The sequence below is a fragment of the Lonchura striata genome, chromosome 1, assembly GCF_050655825.1.
Source record: "Lonchura striata isolate lonStrDom1 chromosome 1, ASM5065582v1, whole genome shotgun sequence".
NCBI classification, from domain to species: Eukaryota; Metazoa; Chordata; class Aves; order Passeriformes; family Estrildidae; genus Lonchura; species Lonchura striata.
The window spans coordinates 33,673,315-33,698,120 of NC_140703.1; the positions used below are offsets into that span (position 1 = coordinate 33,673,315).

Sequence of the window (24,806 nt, forward strand, 5' to 3'; positions counted from 1 at the left end):
CCAAATAAAAAACCAAGACAAAAGAAACCCACTGTAAATTCCTTGAATTTCAATTTTTCCTCTCTGGTGTGCTGAAGGGGAGCCCAGCCTATATTTAGACAGCAGTGCTGGAAGGCAGTCCTGAGTTCCATCTAGGCTCATCTGTGACTGAGTTGACTTTGATTCCTGTCTCAAGTGATAGATGGTTTGATTTTTATCTCATATGTTGGAATCTAACATTACAGATCTCTCCCAAAAGTGTTTCCCATCTGCTTTGTGTCTGCTTCAATATTTGTAGCCCTGTTTTACAGCAGTTGAAAGATGTAAAGAAATGTAGAAGACTTTATAGTTTGTAGTGAAAAACAGGAATAAGATTTGGAATTTGTAATCACAAACCACTTAACATTTGCTCTACTACAGAATAAAAGCAGTGAATGAGAACATAAAAATAATCTTAAATATGGTTGAAATATGTCAGGAACATTGCTGTTCTCTCTGTGCATGTGACTGAACAAGAGGTATACTGAAGTGAAGATAGAATAAGTGTACAGAAAATTCTTTTTGTAAGAAGTATCAGACAGAATTCTTGCCATCATATGAATTTTGTTTATTAATAGGTTTCACTCTATTTGTTTAATTTGTAACAAACAAATGTTGACTTAATCTGTGAAAAGATAGTGAATTTAACACAAACTTGTGATTTCACTTGAGGCAGCATGCTTCATTAAAGACCATGCAGCAGAGCTTCTAAGTGAGGGTTGTTTTGTCAAAGTAGAATTTCTTTATGTTCTGCTCTGAAGATGGGGGTGGAAGGGAGGGTACTTTGGTTTTAACAATTTTGAATAGTTACTGAGATTTTACAAGATACTAAATGACAGCTGTCAAAGCCAATGTTAAAATTAAATCTGTTAGCATTTAAGAACATGAGGTGTCGTTTCTAGACATTATTTTGATCCAAATCAGCTGCTTCTTTTGCATGCTTCCAGACATTTAGCTGATGATCAGTTTCTTTGTGTTTTACCACACTGTGTTCAGTGCTTGCCTTTTATACCCACAATCTCTTTGTTGACATTTATTTCCTTTTTGAAGTAAATACATTTTGCATTATGGAAGTTCTGTTTGTTTCACATACATGGTAAGATCTTGGCAGCACAACAAGGGGTATTGCTAAATAATTGTTCAAATAAATTTCTTCTTCATATTGGTGCCAATACTGAGTTACACTTTTCAACAAGGCCTTTGAGATACAGCACACCGTTCTCAGTCCTTTTTTCTGCTGCCTTTCAGGAAAAAGTGCATGTTCTCAATTAACTCAGTAGGAACTGGATATGATTTTTAAGCTATGGAGAACCATGTAACAAATATAGAAATTATAAAGAATAATTTTAAGCCAATCTTTATTTTATGTTGCATCACCTGAAGTAGGTGGAACAAATCATCAGACTATTACTACCTCAAGGAATAAGCAGTTGGTTTTGAATAGCTCCTTATGATTCTGGAGTGTTGTATCAGGTTCTACACATGCCAGTTCCTCATACATCCTGGGGAACTGTGATTCTGAAGTGGTTCATATTCTGGAAGGGTCTTGATTTTTAAAAGATTGTGTGTGTGTATATATATATATGTGTAAGTGTAACTTCTGGACCTGAGGAAATAAGAAAACATTCAATGAAGTAATGTTTGTTAGATATTTCACTTGAAATTTGGAAGGATTGTTCTGATATGTATTTCTTTAGCCTGTTTAATAAGGGCTCAGTCATTCAAGCAGTGCCAAAGTGAAGGAAAGAAAAAAGGTGTAAAACCTTTTCTATATTAGACATAGTCATAGGAACTCCTTAGGAACTTACTAAATCTAATTTCCAGTGAAACTCTTGTGTCTGTGAAAACAGTTGTTAGAACCTCTTCAGAGTTAATTCCCTTCCTCTTACCTAACACCTGTAGAAAAGCTCCCAGGCCTGTGTCAGTGTTGGTAAATCAGCTGTGGTTGGGAACATTCCCGAGTGCCAAAGCCAAGCAGGGTGGAACAGCCCGTGCCTGTTCCTCTTAGCTCCAAAACAAGGTGACCGCATAGAGATTCCCTGCTGAGCGCCGGCCCCGGGCTCTGCGGCTGCTGGGCTGTGCCTGGAGGCTGCCTGGGGAAAGTGTTCATTGGAGCAGGCCAGTTTCATACCACAGACTGTTCCAGTGACTCACTGGTGCAGACACTTGTACCACAATGGCTGGGAATAGTACCAGCAAGGGTGGAGGTTAATTGTAGAGCTGTACCTCTGGAGTAACCAGTGTCTCTCCCGTCTCTTAGGCTGCGGAGGGAAACAATTGCAACACAAAATAATCCATTAAAACTAGTTAATTTAATTCTTCTTTTTAATCTTGTTTCATTCTTTGACTTTTAATGATGCAATGTGTTGGTTATCTTTAATTCAGTTCTAGCATGGTAAAAAAATAAAATGGAATTCAGCTCCAAATTTAAATGCCTAAACGTATGTGTCTACCTGTGCAGAGGGTTCTGTCTGCCAGTGCAGTCAGTAAAGCCAGGAGAATAATTTGAATCTTTCTAAAATACCTGTTTGGCCAGATGCATTACTCTTAATAATGGCATTCTCTTAGTGGAAGCTTTGACACCTAGTTCATGTGTAGATACCTAAATAATGGTGTTTGTATCTGGAGCATCCTTTCTTCAGAATATTTTCATACAGTGCCTGTATAGTTACCATTTCTGTGAAATCCTAATAAACTGCTTTTTCTGTAAAGAATTTAGGCTCATAACAAGAATTTTGAGTGCTGATGGGAATAGTTACATCAAACTAAATTATCATTGATTATATGAAGCTTCCTAAAACTATTGAAAGAATCCCTCTAGAATTCAAATCTTGGAGGTTTATGGGTTCATATCTAGAGCTGGATCTGTTGTATAATATTCAATTATTTCTAGCTATAGGTATTGCCCATAAGCTTTTTCACAGTACATGTATGAAGTAAAGTTTGTAGATGCATTGTATTTACATTATTGTAACACCACTATTTTATCCATTGGCAGTAACCACACAAGGTGTTTGCTGCAGGACAAAAAAAGACCCTGTTATTCTACATAGAGCAACAGCCCTGACTTTGCATTTCTAATTTTCTGAAGTGCCATTTTGATCTCATAATATTATGATTTAATGTGTATTCTGTGCTTAGGACATAATTTATTTACATCCCACGTAACTTGGGAGGTTCACTGATGTAAAAATGCCGAGTGATTTATAGTATTTATGAAAAGTGAGTTTACAGTAGTTAGAGAGGAAATGGTACTTACTGCTTCAGATGGTGTTAAAGCTTCCGAACCAATATGCAGCTTTTAGTCAGTTGAGCTCCTTTGCAAAAGGAAAGACCTAAAATATAAAACTTGCTTACAAGGTAAGAAGCAAATTTATTGTTCAGTGTGTCAGTAGCTGTATGGGAGAGTTGCTTCTCTTGAAAACTTGTGTCATTGCAGTGATATTGATCACTCATATTTTGAAAAGTACAAACCTTGCAGAATGTCTCATTGCAGATGGTTTTTGTGAAGTAAATATTTCTTAAAACTATCTCAAGCCTGGAACCATAATATCTCTCCCTGTAAGCTTCTCTTATTCCAGATACCTATTTTACATAGATACTATAAATAAAACATTGTTCTACAATGCATAGTAAAATTTCATAATCAGAGAAACTCCAGGTGTGATTATTGCACAGAAGAAAGAGGGGTTCTATCAATTTTAACTGTAGAAATTAACTATAGTCATGGGATTAATGACTTGAAATACTAATATCTGCAGCATTCTAGATTTTTTTCAAAGACTGAACAAGAATTAGTCTAGAAATAATTGCTTCTTACTATGCAGAAGGAAGGAAAGAAGCTCAGTTGCTGATAGTTGAGATTTATTAACCCAAACAACATTAACAAAAACAAACAAGAAAACCCCAACTACATATTTTGTTAATTTAAAATCTGCTTAAAATTTCTTATGCAATGATTTTGCCCATATTGAAAATAACATTTGTTACAGATTGTAAGAGTTTGTATTCTGTGACAGTCAGGATAATGGATGGCACTATTTTAATGATTATCTTAATGGGTTTTTTCCTCCAGAATGAACAGTTATTGTCATATATTCTGTATACATAGAAAAATGGCTATGAGAATTTCTCATTAGAATCTTAATGAAGGTGAAAGAAATTGTAGCTTGCTGTTTGGAAAGATTTTTCAGAAGCAAACTAATGTAATCAAAGTTTACAGAAGTGCATGTGGTTGTTTATTTTCTGATAGGAACTCTGCTTAATTTTCCCAGAGAAATAATGACATTGAAGTGTTAGGTAATACATTTTGAAATATTGCTGTATTACAGTTTTGTATTTCAGTAAAGCTACATGCTTAGGTATATAATTTCCTTGAGTAAGTGTAATAATCACAGTTCTGGTTAATAACATCTAAGGAAGCATCTCCAGACATGTCTCTTGACTGTCTTGGCACTCCTTTACAGAATGCACAGAGATAGAATTCTTGTTTATGCATCAGTGAAATTTGACTGGTGTGTGTAGACAAGGTGATACTCTAGCCACAAAATATGGCATCACTACTCATGATCAAGGCTTGAGTGCAGATTACTTGGCTTTCTCTGAAACTACTGTCTGGAGTAAAACATAATTCCTTGAAGGAAGACATCACATTACTGTACTTGTTTTTGCAGTGTAAAACTGAGCTAGTGCTTGATGTGAGTGTTTTACTGATAGTATTTCAAAGTAATGAATGATGCATTAAATACTGTACCAGCTTTGCTCTAAACAGAGAAATCTGACTTCCAAGAAGCATTATTTATGCCTGACCGAAAAAACTGTATAGCCAAAGCATATGTCTCATAAAGTAATTTCTGAAGTAAATTCGAAATATGTAAAGAAAATATTTCAAATTAATAGAAATAATTTCTTAGAAGCTCATCTTTCTATAGAGAAGACCCAGAAATGGTGATCTCATTTCACAAAACAAATCCATCCTATGTGGAGTTGGTTTGTTTATGTTGAATTTCTAGTTCTGAGTTCTAGTAGCAGTTAACTTCTGCTTTTGAATCACAGAATCATCTTGAGTTGGAAGGGAGCCCCAAGAATCATCTTTAATGAACAGCCCCTATGGGTGTCAAACCCCAGATACTGGTGTTATTAGTGCCATGTTTTATGGAGACAACAAAAAGCTTTTGGTAAAATACATGTTTTAAAACTGGAGAGTAAGCAGAAATATTGAGAGGCTTTCAGGAGTACTAGTTACTGCATGATGTGTTGACTTATAGAAGGGTTGGAACAGAGAAATCTTTATTCACTTAAAATTAAAAAAAAGGAAAGGAAAAAGATACATTGATATATAATACACCATTTATTCTGAGTTCCCTCTGCTCCTCTCCTCTTTGAGATTATGCCCAATTCATAGGACACAGTACTGAGAGGAGTTAAAGAGGAAACTCACACCCAAAGCCCCATAAATTCAGGGATTTCATTGGTGACTATAGAGTAGAAGGCTGTGGAAAAATGGGGGTTTGTCCCTGCAGTAGAATGCTGATGTTCTAATTTCTTTCTCACTTTAAGCATGCATTTCATACATCTAAGTTAATGTACCTGAAAATTTTACATAGATATCATTATGCTGATGACAGTTTTGATTTGTTTTCAGCTGTGGGATTGGGATCTTGGTGCTTCCACATGACCCTGAAGTATGAAATGCAGGTGAGTACTGATAAGTACCTGTGAATAATTTTCTGTATGTATCTTGCTGTTACAGTCATTTTGCCATTTCTTGGCTAGATGAGACTTGTATAAAATGAGTATCGTTGTACATGACTCCTGCTCTCAGCAAGGCAGTAATGCAGGTCTTGTTTCAGTAGGTATTTTCCACTGATTATATACAGAAATATATACTTGTATCTAAAATAAGAGCTATCATCAGTTGCTTATGGTGCTAGAAGACACTTTATCCTTTAGGAAATCATGTTATGTTTTTACACAAGATGTTATTTTAAAAATCTCACAGCTTTGGCATGATAACAAGCAGTATAAACCGGAGTTATTACTATTTATTGTAACTTTTCTCATCTTTATGTTTCTGTTTATCTAGATGTACCTGTAACATTAATTCTGAAATCAGTATCTTCTCAGTAGTGGTAATTGAGTCATTTTCTCTCTGTTTTCAAGTAGACAGCATTCTGTAACAAATCACAGGACATAGGGATTGTCCTGGTATTTCCTGTTTTCTAAAAGGACACAGGAAGTCTTGTCATGTTGTCCTCTTTTAGGTCTGCAAAGAATAAGGAAATGCATCTTTGAATTAAAGTCAGGATGAAGTGGGATGTTGTTCAAGATTAGGAAACCTACATTTAAAAGTCTGTGCTGGAAGTCTGTGTTCCCACCACAGTCAATGGAAATACAGTTTAATCAGTGGAGTGGAGAGAGGCAGTTGGCTGGGCTGAATCATTCTCTAGACTCCACTGGCAATCTTTGCACAAAAAAGATTCATTTGTCTAAACAGAGATGTTTAGTGTTATATTAGACCCTGTGAGTGTTCTCTCAGGCCTCCAGCTTCCATCCCACAGAGGTGCAGGTTTCTTAGACTCCTTTCACATCTGCCAGTCTTGGATGGGTGTATTGGGAGTGACAGAGCATCTCAGGTGGCATTAGGCAACTATGCTGTGGCAGCTGAATAGATTCCTGCATTTCTGCCTATCACAGTGGGACCCACATATTGCTGATTGTTTGATGTTTGCCTCCATAATGCTCTGGTTTGTATCTCTGGCTTGTGGTGGAGTCTGTCAGCTTCCACAGAGCATACTGTTGTCACCATGCAAGAATATTTGGTGCTTTTTTTGGCATGAAAAAAAGGTGGTTTGTAGAACCTTTCACCACTCTCTCCCAAATTAGGGTGCCATTTTCCTGTATTTGGTGGTGAAACTGCCTTGAATTTCCACCTCTTTCATATTACTTCCCTCAGCTGCTTGTTCCTATCATGGCCAGTATTTCATATCCTCTTTCTCACTGTTGCAGAGGTGAGAAATGGCACCCTGAAATCATGATCATTAAAGTGATCCCCTTTTATGAAGGGAGAGATTGTGGATTTTTGTTTGTTTTGTTTCATGTGGGGTTTTTTTTGGTATTTTTTGGTTTTGGTTTGGGTCATTTCTTCAGTTGTTGTTGGAGGTTTTGTGTGTGTGTATAGAGGCTTTATTTTAATGCAAGTCACTTTGCTGCTACTTGCCCAGTAGTTCTGAAGTTGCATCAGAACAACTACGAGGCCTATGAACTGTGGTAAATAAAGTGGGGCAGAAGAAGATGAGAAGGAAGCAGGAATGTGTTGCATCATCTTGTCAAGGATGTAAAAGGCTTCGTGTGAGGCAGAGAAAGTACATTTATTTTGGCAGCCAAGTGAAATCCACAAGCGGTCCATAATTATTCTGATTGTTTGCTTACTGATCACCATGGAGGAAACAGCTCAACCAGTAAATAAACTTTCCTCATTTACTTTATCTCTTGTTATGGTTAAAAATCAGCATAGCTATTCAAGGAGACTTTTTTACATTTGTTTTGAAGTCTTAATACTGTTAAGTGATCGATTCAATTTGCTTGATTAAAAAAATGTGAACACTTCTGTTATTGAAAGCAGTTGTTTAGAATACTTCTGAGTTGTTCTCCCCTTTCCTGTTATTTTTATGGGAATTGGCTTGATTGGATTCTTGAGGAATGCACAAAATGCTTATTTAGCCAGTGAAATCAGTTACCCGAGTTCCCTTCTTTCCATAGTTCTTCATTGTCCAGGCATGCCTTTTACAGTACTCCAAGAAACATTAATTCCTTTGGATACAGAAGTCATTGTCTTCTGCATGCAAATTCTAGTTAGGATCTTTTGAGAGGCTCTTTGTTGCTACTGTAATGTCCCTGAGATGCTGCCAGCATATGAACTTGAGTGTAAGCACCTGTCCAAATTTGAAAGATTTTCCTGTATTGTATTTCTTGTTCTTCCCCAACCTTCTTCTTTAATGAGGTGTTAAATGACTCACACTCTTTAACAGCCTCATGAATTAATCCTATAGCTAATTCCTATCAGACTTGGAAGAGCAAATTTGTAAAATATATTACTATAAAGCTGAATTCAGCTATTGCTTCTATTTTGTCCCCTCTAAGGCATCACAGCAAAGATAAACTACTGTGATGGCAAGGTGCCTGCTTGCTTCAACTGCTACCAATGTTTTTGCTGATACTGTCTTGGTGCTGCTGTTGTGGTCCCTGACCGTGTAGTGCACAGGTCCTGGGATTTAAACCTTGCTCTGCAAGGTGGGTTGTGTGCTGGCTCAGCACCTGGACCTGGCTCCCTGTAAGTCAGACCAGTCTGATCTCCCCAGTGGAGAGAAGCAGTGGGTGTGTGGGAAGAAACAACATCTGCCCTATCAGTGGCAGCTGAGCAGCAGAGCTGTTTAGCACTCTTGTGAAACAGTTCCTGAGGTTTATATAACCAAAATCACAGCAACTGATACTTCACATTCAGGATAATACATCTCTCTCCTTCCGTAAAGAATTAGATCCACTTTTTTTTTTTTTTTTTCCATGATAGGAAATTTCAAAGCTAAAATGAAGTTTTTGACTGTGCAGTTAGAAAATTATCTCAAACCATGCAGAATCAGGCTGGCTTTATAAAAGAGTTTGGGAAGCTGCTTACTACTCTTAACAAGTCTTGTTGTTCAGAATAACATTGTTATGAGCTTTTTAAGTACCCTGTAGCAGTGGTAGAAAAGCAATTTATTTACAGGCACAGCCATCAAGAACTCTGAGTGATGATGGGAAAAGGTCAAAATGTTTTTTGCATCTAGTTCTTGTTTTTCTTAGAAGTCAAGCTCTAAAAGTCTAAAAGCCCTAACTATTAATGTTTGCTTAACATATTAGAAATCAGAGGCTGTGGATCTTCATTTGATCCATTTGTATCCTTTTTCATTTCTATGATTTTCAGTCTTTCTTAAGAAGAAATAAGTTTAACTGTATATTTATAAGCAGAAATTCACGAAGATTCTTTGATGAGAAATTTTACAAGAAAATGATGCTATAATTATTTTTCCTTCTAATGATAAATGGCAATTTTGAGTTTACCTGCTATTAAGAAATCAACTCTTTTGTGATTACCATTTTAATTCAGTTCTTTAAGGTGGCAAGTTCCTGGAGAAATAACTGTTTTAGCTGTAACACACCAGTCTTCTCCCAAGGTATAAAAATTATTTAAGATAATAAAACATTATATGGCCCCATAATTTCTGTGGAAAGACCCAACAAAACAGCCCACAAAATCCCCACATCAAACAAACAAAAAACCCTGTCCCTAAATTAAAACAATGTAAGAAATTTCTAAAATTAGGAAGTAAACATGCAAGCATATTGCCCATCCTAATAGACTAAAATTGTATTTTATGCCATGGAAAAATACAACATTTCAAGTTCTCTGTCAAGTAAGAAGGTGCTACTGACTGTAAGGCCACAGATGGGATGGTCTTCTTCAGCCTGGCTTTACAGAACTAATTCTTACAAATATTTTAAGAGGTGTGAGCAGCAAAAATGTCAAGAGTCTTTGAAGGTGTGGGTGTTTATGAAGAGTAATATTCAAAAGATTCAGAGTTATAAGCTTTTAATGCAGCAGCTTTGGTAGCTGAACAGGATTTGACAGTGCTACGTGTTAGAGTACAGTCAAGAAGATGGATATCCAAATGACTTAAAAACTCCTGTTTATTAAGACTTACCCTTTCCTTAATTAACTTAGACAAGCTTGTGAGTTAAAAGTAGCTTTCATGTTTTGATGTCTTTGCTTTTTACAGCTGTTGGATGAACTGCCAATGATATACAGTTGTTGCGTGTTTGTCTACTGCCTGTAAGTATTTGTTAATTTTTTTTCCTTGAATATTTATGAAATGTTAACTTTTGAAATGTAGAGTCTCTGAAGCCAAATTTAGCATATATAGAGAGAAAGCTTCTGCTGCTTTCAGTGAGATCTGTTTTTGTACAGCATTATGATATTAGAGTACTAGGCTGGCTTTAGTCCTAGTTTTTGCTAATTTATATATGTTTTACAAGTGGTTTTTTTTAGTAAGGGAAAAATCCCACTCATTAAAGACTTAGCATAGTATACAATCAGAGATCAGTGCTACTTGTATAAAAACAGCAGACATAATAAAATCAATTTCAGTAATGCCTACAAAATTAGCAACATTATAGTTTATTTGAGCTGGATTTCTATGATGTAGTCTGGCTCAAAATGAAAATTTCAGGTTTCTGGCTAAACCTGCTTTTCACTCATCTGGAAAATTAAAGGGACGAGATTTTATGAGGAGTTGAATGCATATTTTAGGGAGAGTGTCTTGGAACACGCATGACAGCTTAATGCGATGCCAGGATATGTTCTCCCATTTAATTTTGGGAACAATGTAGCATTTGTAAACTGTAAAGATACCCTAAGTTGGCTTTTTCTTGCCTGTTGCTGGAAGGCCTGGATTTAATATAATTTGTTCTGTCACTTGGCAAATCCAAATGATAGATCAACTTGTTGCAGACTAAAAGTAAAAAAAGTCTTTTTGCTTTTGAACATATCAAATATTCGTCTGTTTAAAATTGTGATGTCTTGGTGAAGATTATGGTAGTTTGCAATGGAGATGGGATGCTTTAGGACTAAACCCCTATCTATGGAAATTGCCCTCCATTTGTGACTCATACATTAGTGTGATTTGTACAAACTCAGGACCAGAATCATAATGCCTCTTTTAGTATAAATATTTCCATTGTAGCTCCCTATCTCCTTGAAATTGCCTTTGCATTTGTCTGATTTGAATGTGATTGTAAAAAAGGATGAGAAGTGGCTATAAAAATCTATCTGAATTTTTTTTTAGTGCAGTGGTTACTTTATTATCTTCAAAAGCACTGAAGTTTGTTACTACATTTATAATTTCAGTAAGATTCTGTGCATGTATGTCTAGTAGCAATTAAAATGTTCTAAAAAATGAACTAATGTGTAGTTTAGGAGGCCTTTAATAATTGTTTTGGTTTGCACAGGACATTCCCTTATACATCATTCAGTTCTGCTGATTCTCAAACTGTGTAATTACTTCAGCAAGCCATTTTGCCGTGTAGCACATTGTGCTGCATTTAGACTTTTTTTTTATCAGATGTGTTTTTATTTTATTTCCTTTTATCAATTCATGATAGCGTCTATTTCTCCAAGTTTATAAACAAAGGAGCTAGACAGATTTAACTTGGAACTATATAGACAGCTTCCTCCAGCACTGACGATAATGTGCTTCTCAAAATTCATTTTTTTGGGGATTTTTTAGACTTTTGTCTTATGTAGATACAGTCTGAGATGTGCATGTATTTCCATCACAGCTGAGACTGAGGTGTAGTGTAGAGATTGTGAAGTTAATTTTGTTGGTTTTACATACTGAGAGCAGTCAGGTGCTTTTACCTTCCACTTTTACCAGTACCCAGTCTAGCAGAGGTACTGCACTGCACCTGTAGTGAAGCCATAAACAATCTACATTTTAACAAATCTGAGTTCAGTGTTTTGTAAGGCAATCCTTTTCCTACACTGCTGCTTGCTCAGTAATGTTTTTGACAGCTGTGTTGCATTTTAAACTAATTTCTATTATGCCATCCATTATCACCCTGTAAGCACCTTCTGAAAACACTTCTGCTTCACAAACTCTTTTCTTAGAGTGGGTTACTTCTTGATACATGCTTGAGCTTGTTGGTGTTAGGGCTTTTTTGCCTTAGATTTTTAAAAAAAACATTTATTGGTAAGAACATGATTTTTTTTCCTTAAAATAATGTGTCTTTATTTAAGGAGTTAGAATTCCTTGAGGGGCCTAAGACTAATTTGGATCAATATTCTCACAAAATTTTTAATATTATACCTTGGAAATTGCATCCATGATATGGTAAGTGATGAAAGTGAATCTCTGTCCTTTATCCTCTCTTCCAGGTATGAATGTTTCAAGTACAAGAATACAGTCAATTATGCACTGCTTTTCTTGTTAATAACATACAGCGTCGTAGTCAGCATAGTAAGTAACTTTTCTAATATGGCATTTTCACCCTTAGGTTGGCAGTTTTTCTGACAGTGGAGAAATGTTGTAGAGGCAATACTAAATCTCTGTCACTTCCAGTCAAGAAAGACAAATTATTCTTTTGTTGGGAAAATTATGTTGCTGGCCAGAGAAATCTAAAACCCTTCTATCTAAACCACTGTATAGAATAAATAAGGAAGAAAAGCAATAATCCAGTTCCTAGAACAGAAATGTGAGAAAAACAGTTGCCATTGACTTGATATGAGACCTTGGATAAGCTGTGTTCCTCACCTTCTCTCACTTTAATTCATCTGTAGAAATAAGAATAATTCTGTTTGACTGCAAAAAAGTGAACTGTTAGATCCAGTCCATGATGCAGACTGGTGTTCTAAAACAGGCAGAATAAGAGAAGAACTTAGTTGTTTGTTAAAATGTTTCTAATTTTCTTTGTGTCACACCTAACTTGACTCCCTTTGTCAATGGAGTGTTCTTTCTTTATTAATAAATTCAGTTTTATCCTGTCAACCACAGATGGAATTTCCTATGTAATTTTTATTGATAACCATTTCTTCAAAAATTAAAGTATTATTATAAGTCATCTTCAGCTGCCAAAATACTTGCCTCTTCTCTTCTATTTCTCCTGAAATCTTTTACACTTGTGGCACATTATGCCTGAGGTCTAGTGTCATTCCCTCTTCAAGAACATAAATTAAATTAGCTGTATTACAAATAGGAAGAACTATTAGCTTTTTGTAAAATGAATTGAAACATTAAATTATTGTGAAAAACAATAAAAGCAAATCAGAGTTCAGTATGTTTTCCTCTTGCAATGTGTATTGAGAACATCTGGTAACTTCAGCATCTTAATTAGTTTTGTGTGTAGTCAACTCTACTAAATTAGAAGCCTTATGTTAGTTGTTAATATTGATATTTGTGCTTCTTAGTTTAAAATAATCCCACAGTTAAAATCTCAGGTTCTGTCAGATGAAACTTCAAATATTTGATATTCAATTTTAATGGTGCATGGATAGGCTCATGGCTTGATCCTAACCTTGGCAATATTTAGATTAATAATATTATGATGGTTCTGTTGCAAATTATTTCTCTTTTTGAATCTTTCCAGGTTTACCTAGATTTGAAAGAGCCTGTATTCCATCAGGTAAATCTTGTTCTGTTGGAGCAGCTAATTTTGGTTTTCAACTATGCTATTTTAGTGGAATTTGTTAGGGTATTTTGCTGCTAGAAGAAGGATGGAAGGGAAGCGCAATTTGCCATTTGCTTTTTCTTTGAACAGTATTGCTGCCTGTCGTGTCGCCTTACTTAGTGACCTGAAAAACCAGAATGCTTCAATGTGTGTTGTGTTTTAGCTTGTGACCTAATATTTCCCATGGTTTTCATCAGTGGCAAGTGTAATAAGGTGACCCTAAGGTGTGTGAGAAGAACAGCTAAATGAGTCTTTCTGCTGCTTTCCATCAGCAGCTGCTTTGAAATTATGACCTTACATCATAAGATGTGTTGATTGACTTAGCACCACATTTTTCTCTCTGCTTTAACACATTTGTTTATTGGGTTTTTAAACTACTCAGTTTTACTTGGTGGAAATTCAAGGTGAGTTTAAGCACAGAATGCCTTCTAGGGTTATGTAGCAGACTGCTTTATAGAGGCTTAGTGGAATATTTGGATATTTGGTACAGGCTCCTTTTGCAGCAGCCCAGGAGTATTAATATGCATCCCCTGCCTGGAGAGATAGGACTTGCATCGCTTATCTCTTCACAGGAGGTTGGAAATTATGCTCATTTTTGTATGCCATGGGTAGTTTTCCCTCATTTATGATTTTTTTGATTAGGGATAACAGCTGAAAAATTGCCAAGCAAAAAGCACAGAGCTCTTTGCAGGACATAACTTTAAAGCCTTAATTTTAGAAATTGTTAGTGCCACTGCTTGTCAAAATGTGTGTGCTGCATCAGCAGTTGTAAAAATGATAACTGGCTCCTGTTGGTGGATTAGTGAAGTGCTGATCAAGAGAATAAATTTTCAGCTGCTCCAGATAATCTCCCCTAGAAACATAAATTGTTACCATACCTGTAGATAAAATAGAAAATGGCAGTGTTTTTTTTTTTATTTTATTTTATCAATTAAATCCTTTATTTTTTTTTCCTGATTTACATTTCCAGCAGAAAGATACTAGCTGGAATGAAAGTGACAATTTCTGGTGCTTTTACTGTGCTGGTCATAACTGGTTTTGAATGAAGTGTCTTAGAATAGTTTTGTTAACAACAGTGGCAAAATTTACTATTTATAATGAACTTTTATCTTTTTAATCACTTATTTGCCCAAGCTGCATTTATTGGAATAAATACATCACAGGTTCACTATAGTACAATACATTGTTTGATGCATTGACATAGGTGTTGCCCCTTGTCACAAAAACTAAAACAATAGATATACAACTTTTTGGGAAAGAGGGAAATAGCAAAAGTTTAAACTGTTGTCCCAGACCTTTAATTTTCTGCATATGGTTTCTCTTAGGTTCAGAATATGAAGTCCCTGTTATAATTTATACATAGGGAATCAATGTAGAAAATATTTAGATCCCATAAAAGTGTTGGACTTCTTACAACAATTCTTTGCAAATTGATTTTTATGGAGAACATACATTTATGGCCGAATTGCAAATGTTCAAGTACTGTACTTATTTTTTCACAGTCTTTGCCAAATACATAGTAAATGCTGAGGAAATATTTCCCTGACTGCACAGCTAAACAAGGCTTTTTTCTTAATACTTTTACATTATTTTAGAGTGCATTAAAAAAAAAGTTAAATAATTTCTGTAAGCATTTTCAAACTGCTTTTCAAGTCACTTAGATTTGAAATAAAATTAAATATGTTAATGTAATCATAGTTTAAATCAAAGTGTGTTCAACTGGGTTAGAAAGTAGCATCAGGATATAAAGCAGCATTTGGTTCCTCTAGGTGTTCGTCTATGATCATTTTAAGTTGTCAGCCTTGGAAAAAGAGGATGATTTTTTATTGCTCATTGTTTCAGTATGGATTGTGTTTTGGTTTTTTTTGTTTTTTTTTTTTCCTCTGGAAGGAGGCCAGTAAGAATGGAAAAAAGAAACCTATTATATTTAGCAACCAGGCTCCAATGCTCATTTTTCACCAAATTACTTTCTACTTGTTTTTCCAATTTAGGCTCATAAATTGCCAGCTGCCAGCAGGGCACAGAGGTGATTTCAGTTTGTTATCCATGGCATAATAGCAATAGAGACCAACTTCTTTTTCTGCACCCACATATTAAGGGAGATCTTCAAGTGTTTTAGTGCTTCAGCTGTAGGAGGAATGCATGTTTTGGGCAGCTGGAGGTAGCACATCATTAGAAGGAAGAAAACAATTCCTTGTTTGATAAGTGGTCTAGTATTTTTTGCCACCTCATCAATAAAATAAAATATATTAATGGCCTTTACAGGAATATATTGTCTTGTTTCTGTTCAAATATCTCAGGCTAGAGCACTATTAGTCCTAATTTTCAAGGTGCTAACCAACCTTAGTTCCCAGCTGCCTGGTTGTTTTTAAGGCAGACCATTGTCACACAAAACAGCTGTGCCTCTCCCCTCTTTTCCATCTGGCACACAAATTTATTTTCTGACGTGAATTTGATTGGGGAACTCAACAAAAACTCTCCTCGGAATTAATTTTAAATCAGATTAGTTCTTTATCCCTGTTTGCCACATGTATACGAGAAAGGGGCAGGAGAAGAATGGCTGCTAGAGTGAACTGATCCACAGACATACAGAGAGTTCCTCCGGAAGTTAAACTTTCAGCTCAAGTCTCACAAGTAGCCTTCTTCCTAATATGATGGGGCCTAGAAAGCTGTCACATACAAAGCAACATGTTCCATCCTGATTTGTCTGCTTGCTGCATGCCATATCTGATCACTTGGAGTGATCAAAACCCTCGTTCAGCGAGCGGGCCAAGTTATGTGAATAGGAAAATAGTTCTAAAAACCTGCTTTATTTGTGTAGTCACCTGCTGTGACGGTTTGAGGCAAATTTTAACAAACAAATAGTTAAAAAGTTAATGGAAAATTAGATTGAATAGCTGTTTCTTCTACATTAGGAAATGTGATGTAAAAAAATAGGCATTCTAGAATGTTCTTGTGGTGTCCCATAAGAAACCAAGCCAGCTGGAGGAACAGATCAGTAGGAGAGTTGCAAATAGGGTAAGGTAGTGGCCAGTGAAAAATTACTAAAGGAGATTATGAGAAAGCCTGAATTTTCTTGGAATCAGTAGTGGGACTGTTTTGTTTGGTTGGTTTATTTTTTAACAACCTGTAGCAGGAAAAAGAAGAGTGTGCTGCTAATATTTGTGATGGTACAAAGCTCAGAGTTATCACTGAGTACAGGGGGGAAATGAAGAGATAACTGGATACCTGGAGGATGAGTATGAGGACTGAAAAATGGAAGAGAGGCACTGATGGACAAATATGAACTATTCTTGTTCTAAACTATTCATAGATCACTAAAGCAGGGGAGGGAGTGCCGGGATGTGTTCACTGTTTACAGCATAACAACATGATCAGGAATTTTTTTTTACTTTTGACAGATGTAAAATGCCAAGTATTGGATTTACTTCTTCAGGTGACTTTGAGTAAGAGGAAGAAAGTAAGCATGGCAGGAAAACGCATTTCATTTGCCTCGTTAAAAAGAAATTAATAGTCTTTTTCTCTAGGGGTGTTTTAAACATACAAGTGCAAAGAAGACAGTGAAATCCAGATGAAACATGTAGAAGTATGGAAGTATGTAAGGGAGCCTGAAACTAGATGAAGAATATTTTGTGTCTGTTCAGACTTGCAGGATTCACCATTTTGGGGAATCTGTGTAGACCCACTGGATGCCTTACACCTCTCCAGAGTCCCTCCTGCTACTAAGGCAATAGTTAATTGTAGGCTTGTGGCTAATATATTGTTCCTTTTGGTGAAATGTGTTTTTACTTTCTGTACATTCAGATTCCCCAGTATTCTGTTCAAAATGACCTTTTCAGGTGTGTCTTTACCACAGAGCTTTTTCTGTTCTGTCATTGTCCTGCTGAGGAGCACATATAAAACTAACTTGCGTGACATTTCACTCTTTCATGGTTCATTTGGGGATGTCTTCCCAAGCAAGTATAGCTTTCATTCTGGCTGATGCTTCTACCTGCTTAAGGAATGAGGAAGGATATTCTGACTCTCCAAAGGTTCAGCTTTACAAGTCACTGGGGAGGACTTTCTGTGGCAGACAGTGTACCAGAAACTACATCAGCACTTGTGTGTCATTTTGTTATCACATACATGCGTCTAAACAGGACCAAACCCATTGAATCTGAGTTAATTCGTTCGAGAGCTGTCAAGGCGGCCTGTGGTACTACACAGCTGTAACTGTGCTGAGTTATTCGGTGTTTCAGTGTCATCTTGGAGTTGTCCTTCCTTTTTGTCTCAGAGTTCTTCTCCAGAAATCCAAACCCATGTAGAACTCAGTTTTCTTTGTTGCAAATTGCAAATACAACTTCCATATTCAAATATTTAAGTAACTATCTTCTGGTAGCTGGTTGGAGTATTAGATAAGCTGGTTGCCAAGAACCCAAAATCTCTCAGTACAGTGCCCAATGTGTATACTAATATTTGAGGCTGATAAATTGACTTTATTAACCAAAGATGGTTAGAAGCCAGGAGCAGAGGAAACAGAGAAGTGGAAATAGCAGCCTATTTCTGCTTTCTGTACTAGAAGCGTAGATGAGGAACCCTATCAGTGTGGAGTACCAACCTTACGTCTAACTTACATAAGTAAATTTATGTATGATTTACTCAATTGCCTCCACATTAAAAATGCTGCCAGACATTGAGCCCTGAAGTGCTTACTTCCCATTTGTGAATTAGCAAGTTCTTCATATTTTACCTTCTTATGAGGTAATCCACTGTATCTTCATCAGACTTTGGGTTTTTCCCTCAATTGAAAAGATACCTTCAAAGCTGAAATATGCAGAGCTTTATTTGCATCTGAAACAGCAAAGAGGGAACTGATAACAGAAGATTGAGATTCTGATCTTTCCTTTTGTTTCAATTGCAGTAAAATGATGTTCTTTGCTTTCAGTTTAATGGCAGTGTAAAAAAAAATAGCAGAAAACTTGCTTTGGTTGTCATCTGTCACTTAAATTATGTTTAGTTAAAGAAACGAAGGACAAAGGAAGTTAAAGAAATGGGAAAACTTGAGCTAAATAAGGCAGATTTTTCTTTTTTTGTATAATATTGTACTTCGTCCTTCTCTAGGTGGATGAGTAATACCTAACAAAATTTTACCATAATAAAAATAGTAAAGCCATGGATGCTAAAAGAGATGAAGTAAGCTCTGCTGCCTGACATTTGAACTAAGTTGTGCAGTTTGGTGTGTAACCCTCTAGTAAGAAACAGCTGAGGGAGGCGAGCAGCTGCAGTCTCTGTATATCACAGCAGCACCTCCTGGGTGCTCACCTTCAGCAAGGAGGATTGGAGCATGTAGAGCAGAACAGTTTGTTGTTCTGGCTTTCACAGGCTTTTGAACACAAATGTGTTTTACTGCTAACAATCTGTTTGGGATGGGAAGCAGAAAAGGCAAGAAATTGAAGTGTCAACGATGGGCATGTTTTTCTTCAGTCACTGCAAGGTTCTCTTTCTTTTTTTTTTCCCCTTCCTTCCTCCATTAATACTGTCCTCTTCTGCAAGCCATTAACTCAGTAGGAAATACCAAGCCGGAAACTCTGCAAAGAAAGCTTTTCTTAGCTTTTGCTCTTTCCTGCTTTTAGCAACTGCTGAAAAAGGTAATATTTTACCTGGGCTTTGGGCTACCTGTAAGATCTGTTTCTCTAGGCAGAGTCTGACACTATTGAACTCCCTGTACAAAGAATCCAAAAGCAATTTGTGTACAAGCATAAGGGTGGTCACAACCCCTAATGTGTATGACAGAAGTTGCTCTTAATGGATAGGTTTTCCCCATATCTCTACTGCAAAGGAGTATTTTAGTGATGGAAATTTTAAGAAGGAGAAGATCAGCAAATCAAACTGTAATTTGGATCCTGGAGGAGCCTTTCTATGAATACCATCCCTCTCTTAGAATAAGTTGTTGGATTTGATTAGAAAAAAATGAAAAGGGCTGTTTTAAATGAGGCTGATAATGTATTTATGTGATGGGATCTTTTTAGCCAAAATGTCAGTAATGAAGAATTGTACCAGCAAGCAGCAACCTAGCACACCTGAGCAATCCCCTTCCTATCCTTAGCTTGAGACTGATAAGCTCTTGATACTCAGGCAGTGTCTAGCAGGTTGTATTGGTTTTCTTTTTTTGCTGGTTTACATGCTGCACCCCAACAAGGGGACTGGAAATAACTAACAGCTTTGTATAAATTACAAGCCAGAAGCAATTAGCCTTTCAAATACTTTTGCTTTGTTTAGCTCTACAGAGCAGAACACTCAGTAGTAGTAGTTTATTTACTGAAGTTCTTTAATCTTGTTCTGAATGCAAATTAAGAGCTGCTGTGCTGACTGACTTTGAATAGTCAGTATTGGAGCTCACATTTACCTGTTCTTAGACATAAGGGCTCTGTTGTCTGTCTTGCCCTGTATATGTGCCCTGATAATACAATGTGTGCTACTAACCTCATCCTTAAAGCTAAAGCGAGTTTGCAAATTTGTCTTTATGGACTTTTGGAATGAGGGTTTCACTTTGCATTATTGCAGTAACCTGTTTTATGTGAGATGCCTAGACATGCTTTCAGGATAGTATGATCTGAATGCCCCAGTTCCAGCAGAGTGAGAGGCAGTCCCTGTCTCAAAGACAATCAAAAAAAAAAAGGGAGGGGTATGAGGAGGTCACTAGAACATGGTAAGGACATCGGTTTGTATGCACACTTCTTTCTGTGAGGTTTAGTGGCTTTTAAAAAAAGACAGCAAAATATATAATTTTTCTGTTTAATGTTAAAGGCAGAATTAGATAGTAGCTAACTAGAAGCAAGATGAGAAAGTTAAGTCAGTGAACAAGAAAGAAAAAAACACTGGGAGGCCTGTAGGCCACGGGGTAGAGGCAAAAAGAGCAAGGCACAGCTGCTTGGAACAAACTGCCTTTTGGCAGGAGGAAAAGAGTGTTCAGAATAAAAAATATAGACAGTAATTGAATGTCACCAGTGTCTAAAAATCCTCCCTGCTGTAGTGACTTCTGCATCACTCTCAGGCATGACTGGCCACATTTTTTATCTTCTTTAATCTGTACATCTTGGAGGTGGTGTTACATGGATTTTAAGTTTGTGAATAAAAGAGAGTGATTTAAAGATCATGAGGCAAAAAATAAATTATTACTTTGACTTTTTATAAGTCAGGTGATTGCATTCAAATTCATCAAGCCTACAGTGAATCAGATTTTGCTCATGGATCTTTTCAGACTGTGCAGCCTTCCCACTATATAATTAGATTGAATTCAAACAATCTGTAATAGTTTGAAATGCTTCATGGAAAGTTTTTCCCCATAGTGATGCTCAGTGTGGGAATAGCACATAGTCTGTTCAGGTGTTTGCTTTCAGGAAAACATATTAATCAAGTATCAATGAAAGAAGCAGAGCTTTCGAAAACAGCTTTAGCTGATGCTTGTACAATCCTGGGCTAAAATATACAGAGAAGAGAAAATAGGAGTTAGTTAGAGTTTTTGATCTCAGGGTGCTTTCGGAGTGCCATCTAGTGTTTGCTTTCTGATTCAGAATAGCAGAACATTGGTTTTACACAACTGACTTTTCCTGTAATTGTATAAAGGACATGATTTATAATCATACCTTTATTTGAAACTTTAATAGAAGGCTTTCTGGAGGTGAAGTTAGAAGGAATGCTATTTCCTGAGACATAAAAAAAAACCCAAAAAACCCAGAGGCTTCAAAAATTTTTTACTCCTGTAGTATTTTATATGATCATTTGAACCCAACTGCTGAATTTTATCTCTTTTTTTATTTTCAGATCATGTATGGAACACTAGTTTCCATCATAGTTCTAAGATCTGTTTATATAGTATTATGGTAAGTAACCATTTAATTTATCATTGTAAATTAGAACATAGCTTTTGCATGTTTGTTTGTTTGGGTTTTTTTGTTTGGTTTTTTTTTTTTTTTGGTCAGCCTAGGATAAGAAATTGGCAATGGGAGAATTTCTTTAATTAGGTACATGATGTTAACCCTGGGCTCCCCTGAGTTGAAAGGGATTGGCTCATCACCTTGCACGTCTTTGAAGCCACTGGGATAACATTAAACTAAACTGAGATTTCTCCACTTACGATCAGTGTTTGCTGTCAGGTGTTCTGCTGGTGCCTTCAGCTGTTAGACTGGGATTTAACAAGAGATGGAGTTTGTCTTCAAATTGCTGGGTAGTATGAAATCTGTTGGTAGTGTCCAAACTCTAATGATAATACTGGGAGAGTGCTAAGAGTAAGACTGCAGAGTGGAATCATCACTTAGTAATTTCCTTTCCTCTTCCCTGCTCAAGTATTGAAAAAATAATAGCATATGATAGTTTTTCTTATAGATCTGATTGGATAAAGTTAGGCATAATGCTATGGAAATGGAAATTGAAACTGTAACAAACAAAACGTATTAAAAGCTCTAGGAGCCATTGAGAAGCATTAGAATCATTAGAGCACAGACTTGGTAGGTAAAAGGGAGGAAAATGGAATTTAATCAGTATTGGAGTAAACACATACCTTTAGCTCTCAGAGGCTCAGTTGGTTGCCCACTTCTATCTCCTGTGAATATTTGGAGTTCTCATGCCTTTGTGGATTGCTTCTGAAAATAACTTACTTCTTTCTTCTGTCATCATTTTAAATGTACTTTTTGTCAAACTTTGTTTCAAGTTCCACATATGTCTGTTCAGGAACACAAGGAAGAATTTAACAAAATGAGCATTTGAAGTATTATAGACTCCTCAAATGTTCTGAGTTGGAAGAGACCCACAAGGATCAAGTACATTCATTGAATCACCTTCCAATTGCCATTTCAGTTCACATGATTTGGCTTTCCCCAAAAAGTTCCCACCAACCAAGTACAAATGTTCACAGACTTTTTTATTAAGCAAGAAGAATTTAAAACTGATAGTGTGTTGCAGCTTCAGAAACAATCATCAATTTAAAGGCACTTTTTAAACCTATGGACTGGAAATTTTAATCCTTGCCTAGAGATCTTAAGTGATACTACATTAATTCACCTCCAAGAGGAACTAAATTGAATCAAATTGAAGTAATTTTAATTTGGTTCTTATTCAAGGATTTAACACAGTTCTAGTCTTTTAGATTAAATTTCTTTTTGTCTATACAGACAAACTCTTGGGCCTGCTATTTTTCTACTTCTGTAAATTCCACACAGTAATGCATTCTCATTATTTCTGAAGCATTTAATAGTCTTCTGTCTTTATCAATAACATCACCACCTTCCCTCCCAAAGTATCATTGATTGTTTTGTTCCAGCAAAGTCTATCTCTGAAGTCCCACCTACTTTTCCACTTCAGTTTTAGAGGCTTGGAGTGTATCTTCTTAATTAGCTTGATCACTTCATTGCATCAGCACCCTACAAAGACTTATTTCCCCCGCTGGTGTTATTATGCAAACTGGGTAGAAACTTGGGATGGGAAGAGAAGTAGGTTTAAACTACTTCTAAATTTTAACTAAACTACTACTAATTTTAAATTAGTTCTACTAGAGAAGCTCTGCCAACCTGAAGAAGGTACCCTTTCTTTTCTCTAAAATTTGTCCTCAAGCACACTTTTGGGTTTACTGTCTCTGCATGGCTAGAACATATTCCTGTATTTCCATCAGTAGTGCTAGCTATTTCCATCACTTGGCCAAGCTTTTTCCAGCTTACATACTGACCCTGATTTCTGCTTATTTTTTGTTACTTCACTTCCTATCACTCATATTTCTTAGTGCGGGTCTTGAAGTCACTCTGAGATTAGAGTGAACATTCCAAAGAATAGCATGTTATTCCTTCCAGGCTACTACCTCATTTTACCCTCACCAGTTGTTCCTCTTCCTGCCTCTTCCCCCAACACTTTTCATCTCTTTCTTAGGTCTGTTTCTTCCCAAGATTACAACTGGGCAAATGTTGTTCTCTGTTCACAAAGCATGTTCTCTATTAGAAGTGATGCCAGTTGATTCCTTCACAAAACACCAGTTTATTCCTCAATAATTCCAGCTATAATTACCTAATTACCAGCATGTTTAATATACCATTTAGTGCTCTGTCTTGTCATGGTCTTGCTTATGTCTCTGGAGCACTGAGGGGGTAATATTACAGTGTAATCTTTGCCATGTGCTGCATGGTGCTCCACACATTTATTAGACTAAACAAATAATAATTTTGCTAGTTTATATTGGCAGTCAATTTGTGACTTGTACAGCTTGTATCTGGCTAGAGCTTCTTCCACAGGGCAAGCTACCTGTTGTGTTTTGCACATTTTGGTTCCCAGTGCTCACAGCTCTGAAATGTGCTATAACACACACAGTGGAGGAAAAGGCAGCTCAAGAATGTGTTTTAACCCAGAATCTCAACTGTGCGTTGATAATGCTTAAAAATAACTTGGACAGTATTTCATGGCAGCCTTTCAGGGTTGGATTTTGCTTTTAGACTTATGTTATTAGTGGGAAAGGAGCCTTCCATGTAGGAAGCTTACAATTTCATGGTCCAACCTGAATGTAGCTAGGGACAGTAAATTTATTAATGATGTACTTTCTTGCATCTGATTCTTCAGTGTGTTTTCCATATCTTAAAGAAGATTTTTTTTTCTGCCAAAATTAAATTTACATTTTTCTATTCCCAGTAGCATTCAATTGAAAGATGAACATAAATGTACTGGGGTTTAATACTATTCATTTGGTTAGTTGTTGGTCATGGTGGTCTACATTTACAAAAGAGTAATTTTGAAAGATAATACAAATTCCCTAATATAGAGATATCTCTTGGCAAAGACCCTCTTCTTTTGGGAGAGTCCTACTTGTAACAGGGCTTTTTTTCTTTCTTTGTTTTTTCTTAATGAAAGAACATACACAAGACTGAAGAATTAGTACCTTTTAGTCAACTTTAGTTTTCCCACTTTTCACTCAGAGAATGCAGTATTTAGGAAAACAATTATAATTATAGAAGTAAAAGAACAGTCTCAGAGAATATGAGATGAGGAGAGAGAAGTAAAATACAATATTGAAGCAGATGAAATTTGAAGTTGGTATTTGTTTCTTTTGAGGAATAAACCAAATTAATAAAGAATTTTATTTACATATAACAGCATTTCTGTATTTACACATATTTAGTGTAGGATATAGCAGTATATTTCTGTGTCTTAAAGCATTCGGAACTAAACTCTGCATTATTTCTCTCCCTAGGGTGTACCCATGGCTTAGAGGTCTAGGCTATACATCTTTAACTGTATTTTTAATGGGATTTTTTCTCTGGAATGTGGACAACATTTTCTGTGATAAATTGAGGTGAGTTTTTTCACATGTGTGGATCTCTCTTAATAGCCTTTAAGTATAAAGATTGGATTATTTCTAAGGTGCATATTCAGGTCCATCTCATTCTATATATGGTATGCTGCCTACAAAACATCAATGAGATTTTATGCAGATTACTCATGACTAGAGTTGGCACTCAACAGGGTTTTTTAAATTTTTTTTTAATTTATAGATTTTTTTTTTTGTTATTTCTCTT

The 24,806-nt window shown here is 36.1% G+C and overlaps 1 protein-coding gene across 2 annotated transcripts in view; it reads left to right on the plus strand.

Annotated features, from left to right (window-relative positions):
- The window catches only part of ACER3 (alkaline ceramidase 3), a 56,083-nt gene that overhangs the window by 20,755 nt on the left and 10,522 nt on the right, over window positions 1-24,806 (plus strand). For both annotated transcript variants that reach the window (XM_021533925.4, XM_021533926.3), the window contains 6 exons: window positions 5,663-5,715; window positions 9,834-9,886; window positions 11,987-12,068; window positions 13,195-13,230; window positions 21,079-21,137; window positions 24,482-24,583. In XM_021533925.4, coding sequence (XP_021389600.1) covers window positions 5,663-5,715; window positions 9,834-9,886; window positions 11,987-12,068; window positions 13,195-13,230; window positions 21,079-21,137; window positions 24,482-24,583 — 385 coding nt within the window. The remainder of the gene's footprint in view (window positions 1-5,662; window positions 5,716-9,833; window positions 9,887-11,986; window positions 12,069-13,194; window positions 13,231-21,078; window positions 21,138-24,481; window positions 24,584-24,806) is intronic.